The sequence below is a fragment of the Saccopteryx bilineata genome, chromosome 4, assembly GCF_036850765.1.
Source record: "Saccopteryx bilineata isolate mSacBil1 chromosome 4, mSacBil1_pri_phased_curated, whole genome shotgun sequence".
In the NCBI taxonomy this organism is placed as follows: domain Eukaryota; kingdom Metazoa; phylum Chordata; class Mammalia; order Chiroptera; family Emballonuridae; genus Saccopteryx; species Saccopteryx bilineata.
In genome coordinates, this window is record NC_089493.1 from 61,502,527 (window position 1) to 61,517,624 (window position 15,098).

Genomic DNA, 15,098 nt, shown 5'->3' on the forward strand with positions numbered 1-15,098 from the left:
AGTCCTTGTTTCAGTTAACAAGAATTTTTGGAGCGTCTAATATATAATGAATACTATCCTGCAGGAGGAGAGGGAAAGAATAAAGCTGGTCGAGAGGAGAGAAGTCACATGGTCCGTGGAAGAAGCTCTAAGCAATTCTGGAGGCAGGGAGAGATGAGGAGGAGGCAGGTGAGGTGAGGGGAATGTGAGGGGAGGCAGGGAGAGTGAGGAGAGGCAGAGAGAGTGTGGGCAAAGCAGGATGTGGGAAGAAAAGCAGAAAGTGGGGATTGCATGTGAAGAGCCTACCACCAGTAGGGCCTCCATATATTTCAGATCCCTTCTCTAGGGGCAGAAAAACTCCCTACCACCTTCACTGCCAAACCACATTTCTTTGGAGTGGGACCCCTTTGAATCCTGTGGTGAAGTTGCTAGCAGCTGCAGGATCCTCTGTGCTATCCTGGGATGGCCATAGAAGGAACCACCTTTGTGGCTACACCCCATGGTATCATGTGTCTTCCTGCTATTCCACAGGGCCAGGCATGGGGACTGCTCATGTCAGGTTGTGAATCTGCATAGAGCAGGCTCTTGGAGAAAGCATGCTGAAAGTGTGGTGTATGGGTATCTGTTTTCTAAGGGAGACTAGATGAGGGTTTCAGGAGCATTTCCAACTAGATGGCAGGAAGGGTTTCCAGGTCATGGAATAGACCCTAAATCCTAAAAGTTTTATCTTGTGGATTGAACTTCAAATTGTGGGTGGGCTGGTACCCAGGGAGTCAGAATTTCCTCTTGGAGACAAGGCCTCACTTAGTTTGACTTCAGCTATTGCCCACAACATCCTCTCTTCCTATCTTTCACAGTAATAGAATTTTTAGCATCTCTAAAAGGCCACACTTTCTCAGTCACCTTTCCTTTTAGATATGACCATGAAATGTGATTGGAAGCATCTCACAGATGCGTCTGGGAAGCTAACATAAAAAACAAAAAACAAAAACCACCCCCCTTTACTCTTTTATACCAAAGCCATTGAATTGTACACTTTAAATGGATAAATAATATGGTTTGTGAATTATATTTCAATAAAATTGTTGTTAAAAAAGCCTGCTCTTTGACTCCGTTGTATGCACCCTTTACTACCTGGAATAAAGATGTGATGGCTAGTGCTCTAGCAGCCATCTTGGACTATGAGGACGAGAGCCACATTTAAGGATGGTAGAGTAGTAAGCTGGAAATAAACTGGGTCCTTGAGGACATTATTGACCAAAGCCATTTATCCAGTTTTGGATTACATATCACTGGATTGTTGTATAAAATGGAAACAAACATATCTGAACCACTGCCAATGGGTTTCTGTTATTTGCAACTGAATTTAATCCTGACAGTTACAACAACGGTTCATTGGGAGATTATGCCTTTCGACTCCCTGCCTCCTCTTGTGAGATGTGCAGCTCCACCTGAGTGGGCTGCAGTCCCTGAGGACCCTCACGTGCTGTGCGACTTCTCTGAGTTATATTTTATTATCGGAAATGTGGAGATAATTATGCTTTCCCCTCCCTCCTTGCTCATGGAATTGCGATAATCAATGAGATAATGTGTGGGGAAGTGCTTGGAAAATTAGAATGTGCTTTACAAATATTATTCATGAAGTTATCACTAGCTCCCTATCTTTTATTAAAATTGAACACACTAGGAAGAAAAAAAGAAAAAGAAAACGTAAAAGCAGAGAGAAAAAAGACATGTCAGCATTTCCTACCGACCACCCGTGGATTATCATCACCAGCGGCAGAGAGGAGTTGAAGCCGCACTTCTGTAACGTGTCTGGGTGATGGAGCTGAATCTGACAGCCCTCGTCCGTTTCCCCTTCAAAGAGCAGGAATCTGGTTTTCGTCTCTTGCAGCAGCTCCTTTCTTTCATCAGCTCGAGATCTTCTTCCAGGTGGCTCTGGAAGGCAAGATTGGAGACAGTGCTTAACCTGGCAGCTGCTCCACCTCTGCCAGCTCTGGGACAACCCAGAGGTTTTGAAAAACACCAGCCAGTTGGGTTCCTGTGAGGCGCTGGAGATAGTCATGACGTATAGCTTTGGGAAACCTCAAAGATCATATCCAGGAGCACGGCCATTTTTCTCCTAGAAGGTGATGAAGGGTGACAGAGGAGGACCCCACACAGAGGTGGAGGGGGCCATTCTCCATCCTGCCAGCCTGGTGACTATAAGACCAGCCAGTCAGAAACTAGAGCAACTCTAGGACAGTAGGAACATGGGAGAGACAATAGGAACAGAGGCTCAGGGAGGACAAGGGTTTCACCCAAAGGCACACCACTGCTAGTAGTGGTAAAGTTAGGATTCGGACCCACGTCTCTCTGACTTCAATTCCCTTATGCTAAGGGAGGCAGTGACTAGAGCATGTGACTTCAATATCCTTATGCCAAGGAGACAGTGACTAGAGCAGGGTTCCCCAAACTACGGCCCGCGGGCCACATGCAGCCCCCTGAGGCCATTTATCTGGCCCCCACCACACTTCCGGAAGGGGCACCTCTTTCATTGGTGGTCAGTGAGAGGAGCATAGTTCCCATTGAAATACTGGTCAGTTTGTTGATTTAAATTTACTTGTTCTTTATTTTAAATGTTATATTTGTTCCCGTTTTGTTTTTTTATTTTAAAATAAGATATGTGCAGTGTGCATAAGGATTTGTTCATAGTTTTTTTTTATAGTCCGGCCCTCCAATGGTCTGAGGGACAGTGAACTGGCCCCCTGTGTAAAAAGTTTGGGGACCCCTGGACTAGAGCATATTATTTATTTATTTATTTATTTTTCATTTTCCTGAAGCTGGAAACGGGGAGAGACAGTCAGACAGACTCCCGCATGCGCCCGACCGGGATCCACCTGGCACGCCCACCAGGGGCGATGCTCTGCCCACCAGGGGGCGATGCTCTGCCCATCCTGGGCGTCGCCATGTTGCGACCAGAGCCACTCTAGCGCCTGAGGCAGAGGCCACAGAGCCATCCCCGGCGCCCCAGCCAATGGAGCCCTGGCTGCAGGAGGGGAAGGGAGAGACAGAGAGGAAAGCGCGGCGGAGGGGTGGAGAAGCAAATGGGCGCTTCTCCTGTGTGCCCTGGCTGGGAATCGAACCCGGGTCCTCCGCACGCTAGGCCGTCGCTCTACCGCTGAGCCAACCGGCCAGGGCCTTAGAGCATATTATTTATTTATTTATTTATTTTTTATTTTTTTATTTTTTATTTTTTTCACTTTTCTGAAGCTGGAAACAGGGAGAGACAGTCAGACAGACTCCCGCATGCGCCCGACCGGGATCCACCTGGCACGCCCACCAGGGGCGATGCTCTGCCCACCAGGGGGCGATGCTCTGCCCATCCTGGGCGTCGCCATGTTGCGACCAGAGCCACTCTAGCGCCTGAGGCAGAGGCCACAGAGCCATCCCCAGCGCCCGGGCCATCTTTGCTCCAATGGAGCCTTGGCTGCGGGAGGGGAAGAGAGAGACAGAGAGGAAAGCGCGGCGGAGGGGTGGAGAAGCAAATGGGCGCTTCTCCTGTGTGCCCTGGCCGGGAAACGAACCCGGGTCCTCCGCACGCTAGGCCGACGCTCTACTGCTGAGCCAACCGGCCAGGGCTAGAGCATATTATTTAGATAACACTATGCAGTCTCTTATGTCCTATGCTTAGGGATTTGTCCTGTTGTCACTTGCAGACACATCATATCACGTAGCCTGGCATGGACCAAGTAGGGCTGGTAGGAGAGGATCATAAAGGGAGTGGCAAATTTTGCTTGATAGGGGCGTGGCATTCAGGAGAACTTTAAAGGGAAAGTAGTGCCGATCCTGGTCTTGAAGGATGAATGAGGGCTTCTGTGTAGGTGTAGGTGATGGGTGGGCAGTGGGAGGGAGTAGGGCTTTCCAGGCTGAGGAGACAGCTGAGTAAGGGCTCAGAGGCATGGGATCTTGTGGGCACAAGGAGGCAGGAGACAAAGCTGAGCATTCAGAGGGTGGGGGGCCCTGGGATGCTGAGGAGTCTGGACTTTATATTCTACGATAGGCTGCTGCCAAAGAGTTTTCAGCAGAAAAGGATAAATGAATATCCATTTGGAATTTTTCAAAGACTGTGCAGGGTTGGGGGAGGGAGAGAAAGATTGCTTTTAAGATTTCACTGTTTCTAGTTTTTCTGAAAGGCTTTCTAGCCTGTCTTTTGGGAGAGCCTTGCCCTGTCCCTGAACCACTTTAGGATGGGGGTGGGCAGTCACCCAACTCTGCGAGGCAGCCCAACAGCTGCTTAGGGCATGGTGTCACCAAATACACACACCTCTGCGCAGGGGCTGGAGGAAGCTCGGGGAGATGGCATGTTTCCAGGGTCATGGCACCCCAAGATGGCTGACATCTTTTCTGCCAAGGTTAGGAATCAGGGAAACCAACCTCTCTTCCAGCAGAGGGTGGGCTCTCCTATGGCTGAGGAGCAGACACAGGACATATAAGCAGTTTTTGTTTGTGAATTAAACTCAGTCCAATTACTAAGGACCCCGGTCGTTCTTTCTGAGTATAACATCCAGGCTTCTCAAATGCTAAGTCTCGGACTCTTGGTTTTAGGGGACAGCGGCAGGACTGAGAGATAGGAACTTAAAAAGTGCCAGGGGAAGTTTTAATGAAACCAATTCTCCTACCCAAAGGTTATTAATTTGGAAGGTTATTAATTCTCAGCAGAAGGCAATGCTTTTTCACTAAGATGACAGATGAAATGCATCATGTTTTATTAAAAGGAGATGTGAGTGAGACTCTAAATAACTTCTCTGAGATAATGAGGGAGATTGCTGCTGCCTAGTTCGGCTTCCCTACGCTTAGGGGCTGTCTGAGCTTATCCTTGACCCTGCAAATGTGCTCCCAGTCTGTGCTCCCTATTTCATGGCTTGCACTGCCCTCCCGTAGTCTAAGTCAGAAGTCAGGGTGTCACCTTGAACTCTCGCACCTGCCTGCCAATCAGTCCAAAGCTGTGGGTTCCCAAACACCCTTGGACCCCAGTGCCCTAGTTCCGGTGCACGCTGTTTCTTGTTTGGTTTATTGCAACACCCTATGTTTGGTTTCATCATCTGTCTTCTCACTGCTGCTCAAAGAGTCGTTCTAGAACAGAAATGACTATTAGATCCTTTAGTGACTTTAAGCAGCCAAAACCCACTTAGGTGGTCACTTAGGAGGGACCACCTAAGTGAGAGTCCCTCCTTCCCAACTCCTCCCCTCTCTCTGTTCTCCTGCTATCCCAGACTGCCAGTAGCTCCCCCAAGTGCCATTTCACACCCCCACGCCTTCTCAATTTCACTTCCTCCTCCCTCTCTGCTGGTCCCCTCTGAACTCTGGTCCATCCATTAAAATGGTTCTTACATATCACCCCCTCCAGGAAGCCTTCTCATCTGCCAGAGATAATTACTTTCTCTTGCTGCCCTTCCTAGATCTTATTATCCTTGTTGTGTGGCCTGGTAATTTTATTTGTTTGGGTTTGAGGTGTTTTCTCCACCAGGCTGTGAACCCTCGGAGGGCTGTGCTGGTAGATGCCCAGTGAATGCTTAGTGAGCAATGAGGTATCTGAAGAATCCAGATCTCAGAGCATAGGCTGATATTTGATTGGTCATCCGTTTATGCATTGGTGCTAAATGTAACTAATTTTCTTTTGTTCAGTGGCTGAATAGCTATATCTTCCTTCATTTCAGGAAAGCTGAGTAGAATGCTAAGAAGACTATCTGAAAGTAAACGGGGATAGAAATAGTCCCTATCTCATGACATTATAAGGATTAAATAAGAAGATATCTGTGAAGAGCTCAGAACAGTTCCTGGCACATAATTAGCAGCTATGTAGGTCTGTGTGGTTAAAGTTAGTACAGACGGGCACATCCAGCATCTTGCACTTTTGACCTGTGAAACCCTTTCTGTGAAAATTTATCCCAGTTCCTCCCACAGGACCAATTCTGCCTTGTGCTTATTTACTCTGCTTTAACAGGGAGAATAGAAATCAACTGATGGGCATGACATGGAAGAAAATGTTTGACTTTTTAAGTTGTTCGCAATAGTTCATGGTAGAAGAAATAAGAACCAAGAGAAAATAAAGACAGTAAAGCAAGAGTACATGTTAATAGCTTAGCACCCTAACATGCACAGTATGTGATCCTATAAGAGTGTTGGAGATGGGCCACAGATTTTGTTCCAAGCTTCCTATTGGCCAAATCAAAAAGGGAAACAGGAGCAAGTTATAGGATTCATTGTGTCTAGTTGCTCACACACTTTCCTGGTCCCGAAGCCTGCGATAGTTCCCTTGTGGGTTATTGTTAAAAAAGTTCACTGAGTGAGCCAGTGGCCATTGTCTTCAACGTCATTCCTACAAAGGAACATATTTGATGTGGTTGATTCTGAGACTGGTTTGCAATCCTCAATGGAAGCAGTGGCCACAACGCCAACAACATTTAAGTCACAGTGAATATCTGCAGAGCTCTTCACTGTAATCTAGCAGTAGTCCCGTGACTGAGGGAGGCAGGGACTGCTTCAGGTCACATGTGGGGTGGAAGAGGTGGAGCGCTAGAGCCTGTGTGTCTGGACCTCCATGACAGTGTGGTTGTCCCCTTCACAGAGCACTCGAGTACTGGATCATCCTCAGCTAAGCCATGGCTTCAAGGACCCACCACTGTTGCCCACACTCATACTTTTACTGACTCTCTTGCCCAGGCTTTAGCCCGGCACTGGGCCTCTCTACCTGGGGAAATTTTGATGCTGCAAACTCAGTGAGACCGAACTGGATTAGTTTTCTTCCCTCCCTACTCATCCTTCTACCTTCTTTCTACATTTCCTATTGTGGTTTGTAACATCATCATTTGTCCATATAATTTCTCAAGCTAGAAACCTTAGAGCTGTCCTGAAATGCTCTTTCTGTCCCCTTGGCAACCCACTAGGGTCATCAAATATTGAGGACTCAGACTCAGGATTATCTTCTCTGCCCTTGCTGCTGACCTCGTCTGGGACCTCATCTTGTTGGGTGGTTTTTTTTTTTTTGGTGTGTGTGTGTGTGTGTATGTGTTGTTGTTGTGGTGGTATTGTAGTAGCTTTTTAAATGTTTTATATTTAATGTGTTTAGTTATAGAACTAACACATGCTAATTGTATATATACACTCTGAAAAATGCCAAAGTGAATAAAGCATCTTACTGTTCAGAAGAAAACACAAGTAATATTTGGAATATTTCCTTCCAATCTTCTGTTATACAAGATATTTGTTTCATGGATATTTGTTTGGAGTATCTATAATTGAGGTCATATTATATGAATGGTCTTATATCCCTTTCCACCTGTCATGATCATTTCTTCTTCATGATAATTTCTTCTAGCATTAAAATTCTTCAAAAACATGCTTTGGAAAAGTGCCAGAGTTCGCTTCCTTGTTCCATTATCGTTGGCCGCTTACCGGTAGGCTGTTTCCAGGTTCCTTTTTTCCTATCACAAGTGGTGCTCTGATGACCATTTTTACACATCAATATATATTTGAATCTATGAGAATTTTCTTAGTATAGATTCCCCAAAGTAGAATCATTAGCTCCTTGGGTGTAATCTTATTTATTTCTCTTTTTATGTGCATCTATAGTATCTAAATGGATTCTTGGTACCTGTTAAGCTAGTATTTATTGAGTGCTTGCTCCATGCCAGGCACTTCCCTAACAGTCTTGTTTGTATGAACTCATTTCAGCCTCACAACAGCCCTGTGAGTGAGCTGCAACGAAACCTAAGGGTTCCATCAGGAGTGAGGAAATTTGCTTCTCCACTCATGCCTCCTGAAACCCTCATTTTTTCATGTCTTTAGAAGACATCAAAACACGCCAATGAAAAGAATCTGGAAATATGGAAGGAGACTTGACTTGGGCTGGTGAACACACAATACAATGTACAGATGATGTATTATAGAATTGTACACCTGAAACTCATATACTTTTATTAACCAGTGTCACAAAAATAAAATTAAATTTAAAAGAATCTGGGGACCAGGCAGTGGTTGGGTAGGGAGAATATTAACTGAGGTAAGTGGTCAAATCAAGGGAGTCAGCCCCTGTCACCTGGAAAGTGAGGCTGGGGGTTCCCTCTGCACAACAGCGAGATCCTGAGTCCACAAACCTTCCTCCAATTAGTCAAAAGATGCTGGGTGCAGCCATTACAGTTCTAATATTAGATTCCTTGCAGCAATGATTTCTCTATTCCGTTGTCAGCCCTCAGGTTAGAAGGGTTCTAATATTTCATACAAGAACAAATGATTTCATTTTCTTTGGGGTAAGAACATCATTAGGTGGGTAACTGCAGGCCATGACTGAGCTGGCATGGGAGAGAACCAAAGATTCTGCAGTAGAAAGCTCTGGAAGGAGTCAGGACCCATCTTCTGCCCGTGATGCCTGGGCTGGGTGTTTCTGCTCAGTTCAACGTTTGTCAAGCCTCTACCGTGTACTGGCTGGGTTTGGGGACACAAGTGCATATGACAGCAGCCACAGGTGTTAAAGGCCCCTCACAGAATTGTTTGTCAGACAGTTTCACATTCATGATATAAATTGCTAATGTGTGAGGGTGTGTGTGTGTGTGTGTGTGTGTGTGTGTGTGTGATTTCCTTTTGTTAACCCGAACTAGTGAAAATATTCCCAGACCTGGGACTAGTGGGGGAGGCCCTCTGGAAGACCATAATTTCGTGATTACCCTAAAACCCCTCCAAGCCACGTCCTCTGCTCACGGTGGAACAACCTGAGATAAATACAGCCATAGCTCTGTCCTCGGTTGCTGTGGTCAGGCCCGTGGTTTGTATATGGGCAACACTGACTTCAGAATTTCAAGGACTACTCATTCATTCTTTTTTCTACCAACACTTTCTGAGTACCTACTCAGTGCCAGGCATTCTTCCACAAATGGAACTTGCCTTCAGCTAAATTGTTACTGCAGGTTTTTTTCCTTGTTCTTTTAAAAATGTAGCTGATCCACAATAGCAGAGTTAACAGCAGAAAACAAAATGTCGAAAAAAACGTACTCATATTCTCATCATCCTATAGGATTGGCTTTTTATTTTCCTCTGTTTCTTTTCTGTATCCAAAAGCAAATATATTTTCATGCAACTGTGCATATATATAACTGCATTTTGCTTTTTTCATTTCACATTATGGAATAAAAATCTTTCTCTATTTCTAGTGTTTATATTCATTTTTATAGGCTGAGTAATATTCCACTGAGGAAATGCTTTGTAATTTATGATTCTACTTCCCTCTCTGGGACAAGCTGTATGTTTCCAATTTTTTACCTTCATAAAAAGAGCTGCAGTGAACTTCATGCAGGATTTTTCCGTTCAGAGAATTATTTCCATTAGGACGAATCTTCTGGTATGGAATTACTTGGCTAAATGGCAAGATTGTTTTGCTGACATGGGAGCTGAAGCAATCTTACAAGTAAGTCCCCTACAGGGTGTCAACCACCATTATTAGTGACCTGGAGGATCCAGAAGGCCCAAAAGTTCTCACTGAAGGTGATGATGGGTGCTAGGCAGCTGGTGGAACTGGTAAGGCTGGTTCAAGGGCTGTTTGTGTGACTATCACTTACTTTTTGCTAGTAACTCAGAATTTCTTATTTTCTTCAATCCTCATAATATCCTTATGAGTAGATTATCCCGAAAGGAAACTGGCTCTCAGAGTAAGCGTCTTGACCAAGGTCACAGGAAAGAATTGAGTTGAACCTCAGGATAAGAGCGGTCCTTTGCAGTCCAGAAGGTTACAGTCACCCCACTAAGACAGACCCATAAACCTCTGTTGCCAGATCTTTAGCACCTCACAGGAAGCTGACCACGAGGTCGTGGAAATGGGTCTCTTCACAATTCCCATGGTCTACAGTGTGGCTGTATTGAATCGCATTTATGTGTTGACTTGGAAGAAAGCTCAGTGCCTGAAGTGAAGGCATGTTGCATGAGGCAAGCAGCCGAGCACGGTATTGTTTGGGTCTGCTGCATCTGGTGGCAGGGTCAATGTGGCTTTAGACACTCAGAACTATTCCATTCATATTCAGCTGTTATTGGATTACACGTGATTGTGTGGTAGCAGCTCTCTGTGAGGTCCTAGTTTCTTGTTAACTCATCCTGGTTGACCTTGAGCAAGTCATTTAACTTTCTGGTCCTCAGTTTCTTCACCTGAAAAATGAGGAGTTTGGACCTACCGGATCTAAGCCCCCACCGTGATACAGTGAGACACCCTCGGTTCGTTGGGTGAGCTGGACCAGGGTTCTAGACCTGGTTTTTCCTTCAAACCAGCTGGGCCTCAGTTTTTACCTCTGGAAAACCAAGAGGTGGGGAGGATATTCCAGGGTCCCTTTGGTTCTGAGATGTGCGAGTCCTAACATTGTCCTATCTCTGACTTTCAGTGAATAAAAGATGCCAGAGAGAAGTGTTTTTGAGGCCAGAGTTAATCAGGCAAATAGAAAAGTGAGAGTCAGAGCAGCGGTGACCTGGGAACGCCTGGCTCTGTTCCAACAGGAACGCTGCCCTCCTGCTCTGGAATCAGAGCCTGGTGCTTAGCGAAGGTAAACACACACAGCATGAGGAAAGCATCTGGCCAAGGAGCCCCAAGGTTACTCTTTAACTAAGGCAAGGTAAAGTGTATGTGGGGAAATGTGAGCTGATTACATGGAATAAGCTCTCTAAGGGCAGGAGTTTGGGGGTTCCCTGACAAGGAAATATTCCTGACCCACCAACACGTGGGCATCCTGAGGCTTTCCTATGTTATGGCTCAGGGCTGAAAAGACAGATCATTGAAACCTCTTAAGCCTTCCATCTTTGACACTAAGGACCCACCATGATCCCATTCATTCATGTATTCATTTGTTCATTCCACTGCACATCTAGTGAGCACTTGCTATGTGGCAAGATTGTGCATAATACTATGGGTACTACAGTAAATAAGAAAGACTGTGCTTTCAAGAAGTTCATGGCATATAGTGGAGGCAAGTAAATAAATGATTATTGCACAGCTCAGTAAGTGCTTCAGCGGTTGAATCACAGTAGAGGTACCTGCCCAGCCAAAGGATGGCTGGTGTGAAGGCAGTAGAGTACTTCATTGGTGAGTAGTGTCACCAGTTCCCCAGATAATCTTGGAGATTCCAAATCAAAGGTTGGTCCTGGAAGGGAGGGGCTGTGGAATGTGGGAGGAAGATGAGTTCATGTGTGATCAGTATGTGACCTCATGACTCATGGAGCTTATTTTCATTGCTGTAGCCTATTTTTCAGAGACCGTTGGCAACCTCATGTCCTTTGAGGCCCCCCAGGTCCTGGTGTCTACAGCACCACTGTTTCCATTCTCTGTATGTTCATGTCCTAATGAAGAAATAAGAAGGGATTCAGTGTTGCCCAAGGACAATAGCTGGCTAAAAAAAATCAAATCAGGACCAGAATCCCATTTCTCTGTCTTACTTCCCCCACATCTAGGTTTCGAGACTGCAAAACTTTCTAGGCATGTGCTTTGATCCTTGTCCCATTCTCCCTAAGATATTCTTTTAGACCCTGTGCTCCCTTCACTGCCTGTGTCTGGAGGCACTGTGTCTGCCCCTTTCAGACCGTGGACATGTACCACAGTTTCTGGGCACCATGGGGAGCAATGGCAGAGGCAGAATAGTTTAGTGGAAAGGACACTGGCTCTGTATGTGATCTACCAACAACTAAGCAATAACTCTATCAGTTATTATCTGCGTGACCTTGGGGAGCTCACCTAACCTGGGAGCTTCAGTTTCTTTCTCTTAGCCTTAGTTTCCTCCTGCAAATATTAATATACATCTCATAGGGCCATTGTGAGAACTGGATGGAATCTGGTGAGCTGTTTAACCAGGAGCGTGGCATTCAGTCCTTCACTTCTTTGTCCTTTTAGAACTTACCTAAGATCTCTTCCACTTCATGTCTTGACCCAACATAGTTTCTACCAGATACTTTTTGATACTTACCTACCAAAGTCTTTGCCAGTCTACTTAGTACCTTTCTGTGAATGCTGTATACCTCCTTCAGGCAGTACATCGCACATCTTGGCAAGAGCATTGTGTTTTTGTGCCCAAAAGAGGAGGCCCCTCTTCTGGGTGAGGATTTCAGTCTCTCCTCTCTCATTTGTCCAGGCTCTTTGGACAGTAGAAGTCTGTTGACCTTAAATGGTAGCTTTGGGGGCACGAGGCCGGGTCTCTGCCTTTACCAGCTGAGTGCTCCGGCCATGCCATCCAAATCAGGCATCTCCAGGAGCCAAACCAGGCTGCAGGGCAATAGAGGAATGAATCTCTGATTGCAAAACACACCCAGCCAGGGTTCTGCCCTTATGCCACTGCTAAATGAATACTTCCCTTCCAGGATCCGTTATGATTTCCCTAATTTCTATATTGGAGGGCCATAATTCTCACATCATCATGTGCTTAAGATACCCAGAGCAGCTGATTCAGTAGGTCTTGCAAAGCCTGAGACTCTGCATTACTCCAAGGTGGTAGATCATTCTGAGAATAACTTGCCTAATGGTTAAGAATATAAGTGTTAGATATTCCTGACAGACACAGATACAAAAATTCTCAACAAAATATTAACAAACCAAATTCAACAACACATTAAAAGGATCATACATTATGATCAAGTGAGATTTATACTGGGTTGCAAAGATGGTTCAATATACACAGCTTGATCAATACACCACATGAATGAAAGACAAAGATCATATACAGGGTGAGGCAAAGGTAGGTTTACAGTTGTGGTGAAACACAGGGGTTATTCTTGTATTCTTATTTATTAATTACTATATTATTTTCCATACTATCAACTGTAACCTACTTTTGCCCCACTTGGTAAATGATCATTTCAATAGGCACAGAAAATCATTTGACAAAATTCAATGTCTTTCATGATAAAAAAAATTCTCAGCAAACTGGATATAGAAGGAATTTCCTCAATACAATAATGGGTGTGTATGAGAAACCCAAAGCTAACTTCAAACTTAATGGCATAATGTTTTCCTTTATAAGATCAAGAACTAGACAAAGGGGCCCACTCTCTTCACTCTTATTCAACATAGCATTGGAAATTCTAGCAAGAGCATTAGACAAGAAGAAGAAATAAAAGGCACCCAAGTCAGAAAGGAGGCACCCAAGTCAGAAAGGAAGAAGTAAAATTATCTTTGTTAGCTGATGACATAATCTTATATACAGGAAATGCTAAAGATTCCACTAAAAAACTGTTAGACCTGACTCATGAATTCAATAAAATTTCAGGATACAAAATCGGCATGTAAAAATTAGTTGCTTTTTTCTACACCAAACAATAAGCTATGTGAAAAAGAAAAAGAAAACAATCTAATTGTTTGCAGGAATATGCTATGAAAACATGGAAAGTTAGAATAACAACCAGACAGTGAGGCAGGTGCCCCGGGGTGAAAGCCCAGAGCAGACAAGAGTCCAGGGGCCTTTCTAACCAGTACTGGAAACAGCAAAACAGCAGGGTAAGATTCAGTAACAGAAATGTTTAGGCTCTCAGAACAGAGATTAGGACTCAGCATTTTCCTTGTCCTTTACTTCACCCCCTGAAAACTTCTTCTGTCTGTTTTCTTGAGTTATTTGTACTGGCTACTAAATATCTGAGTAAGGCTGGGGACAGGGCTTCAGTTCTTTGGTCTGCCAATTGGGGCTGTTGCCTCCCCTCGCCCCTCAGAGCACGTCATGTGGCCTCTGAGTAGTTCATTGTCACTGCGACAATTGTTCAATGCAATCCCTATCAAAATTTCAATGGTACTTTTCACAGAAATAGAGAAAATATCCTAAAATTCACATGGAACCACAAAAGACCCCAAATACTTAAAGCAAGCTTAAAAAAACCCTCCACAAAACAAAACTGGAGACATCACATGTTCTGATTTTTAAACTATATTACAAAGCTATAGCGATCAAAACAATATGATGTTGGCATAAAAAGCATACGCTGACTGACCAGTGGAACAGGATAAGAACCCAGCAGTAAACCCATGCATATACGCTTTCACGGAGCTTAGCTCCAGGGGTCCTTGACTTCCGCTGTGAACAAGTCAGAGAGAGGGTCCAACTCCTTCCTGTGAGGACCCCAGTCTCCTGAAAGAGTCAAGGTGATTTCACAGGGAACTTCCCAAGTAGGCAGCTTCCTCTAGGCAGGATTGGGTCTGGCAGTGGAAAAAGTGCTTGCAGCCACGGGGAGCCAACGTGTGAGGAATTCAATGAAAGGGAGGTAGCTTTGGGAGGCAGCTTGGCAGGCTTAGCTTTGGGAGGGGTGCAGGGGCGAGAGAAAAGTGATGTTGCTCCGTCCAGAACTTTCTGCCCAGGGCCTCTCAGGGCTGTCCAGAGACTGCTTCCCCAGCAGCCAGTTCATCTGAGCTGGTGCTCACGGAGTGCTGGGAGCAAGGATATTTGAGATGTGTCAAAAGTAACGAATGTGGAAAAGTGCCACTGGCATCTCTGGGAACTCACAGTTCGCGCTGGCAGCTGAGATGTGTCAGGCTCTTTGGAAGAAATTGAACTCTGGAGGAAACTGGCAAGTTTTTTAAAATAGGCAGCCTCTGCTCGCCCTCCCAGATGTGGGTGGTCGTGAGGTGGGCTCCGTACGTGATGAAGAACCACGAGCTCAGTGAAGATGGGGCTGGGAGGTGCCAAGGCCGGAGGTTCTGGCAGAAGAAAGTGGCATTCGGAGAGGCCGGCAGGAAGGAGCAGGAGCATATCGAAAGAGCAGTGGGCAAGCGGGTGGCTGTGGTTGGAGTTAGCAGAGCTCTCTGCCCACAGCACTGGGGCTGCAATCCTGGCCTGTTAAGTGGTACCCGCCAGATCTGGGCACGGGCAGCAGCCAGAGCTGGTCGGAGGCTGGAGGTGAGCCCGGGCCTTGGCCCAGAGTGAGGCTGGAACAAGGCTCCAGTGTGTCTGGATTTGAAAACACCCCAGGGAATGTGTTACTAGAATTTAACATCTACCCTGAAGATAATGCATCCTCTCCGGAGGGTGCCTCAGTATTCTGTTTTCTGCATGGCCCTGCTTTGTATGTAGTGGTTCTGGTTTGCAGCTTCTGCAGGGGGATGGCTCACCTGGGAGACTTAGAAGCTGGGGATG

General features: G+C 45.5%; 1 protein-coding gene across 1 annotated transcript in view; it reads right to left on the reverse strand.

Moving 5' to 3' along the window:
• Positions 1-15,098, reverse strand: part of LIPC (lipase C, hepatic type) — a 137,168-nt gene that overhangs the window by 28,897 nt on the left and 93,173 nt on the right. Inside the window, exon 2 of the mRNA XM_066276590.1 lies at positions 1,730-1,917. Within this exon, the coding sequence (XP_066132687.1) occupies positions 1,730-1,917 (188 nt within the window). The remainder of the gene's footprint in view (positions 1-1,729; positions 1,918-15,098) is intronic.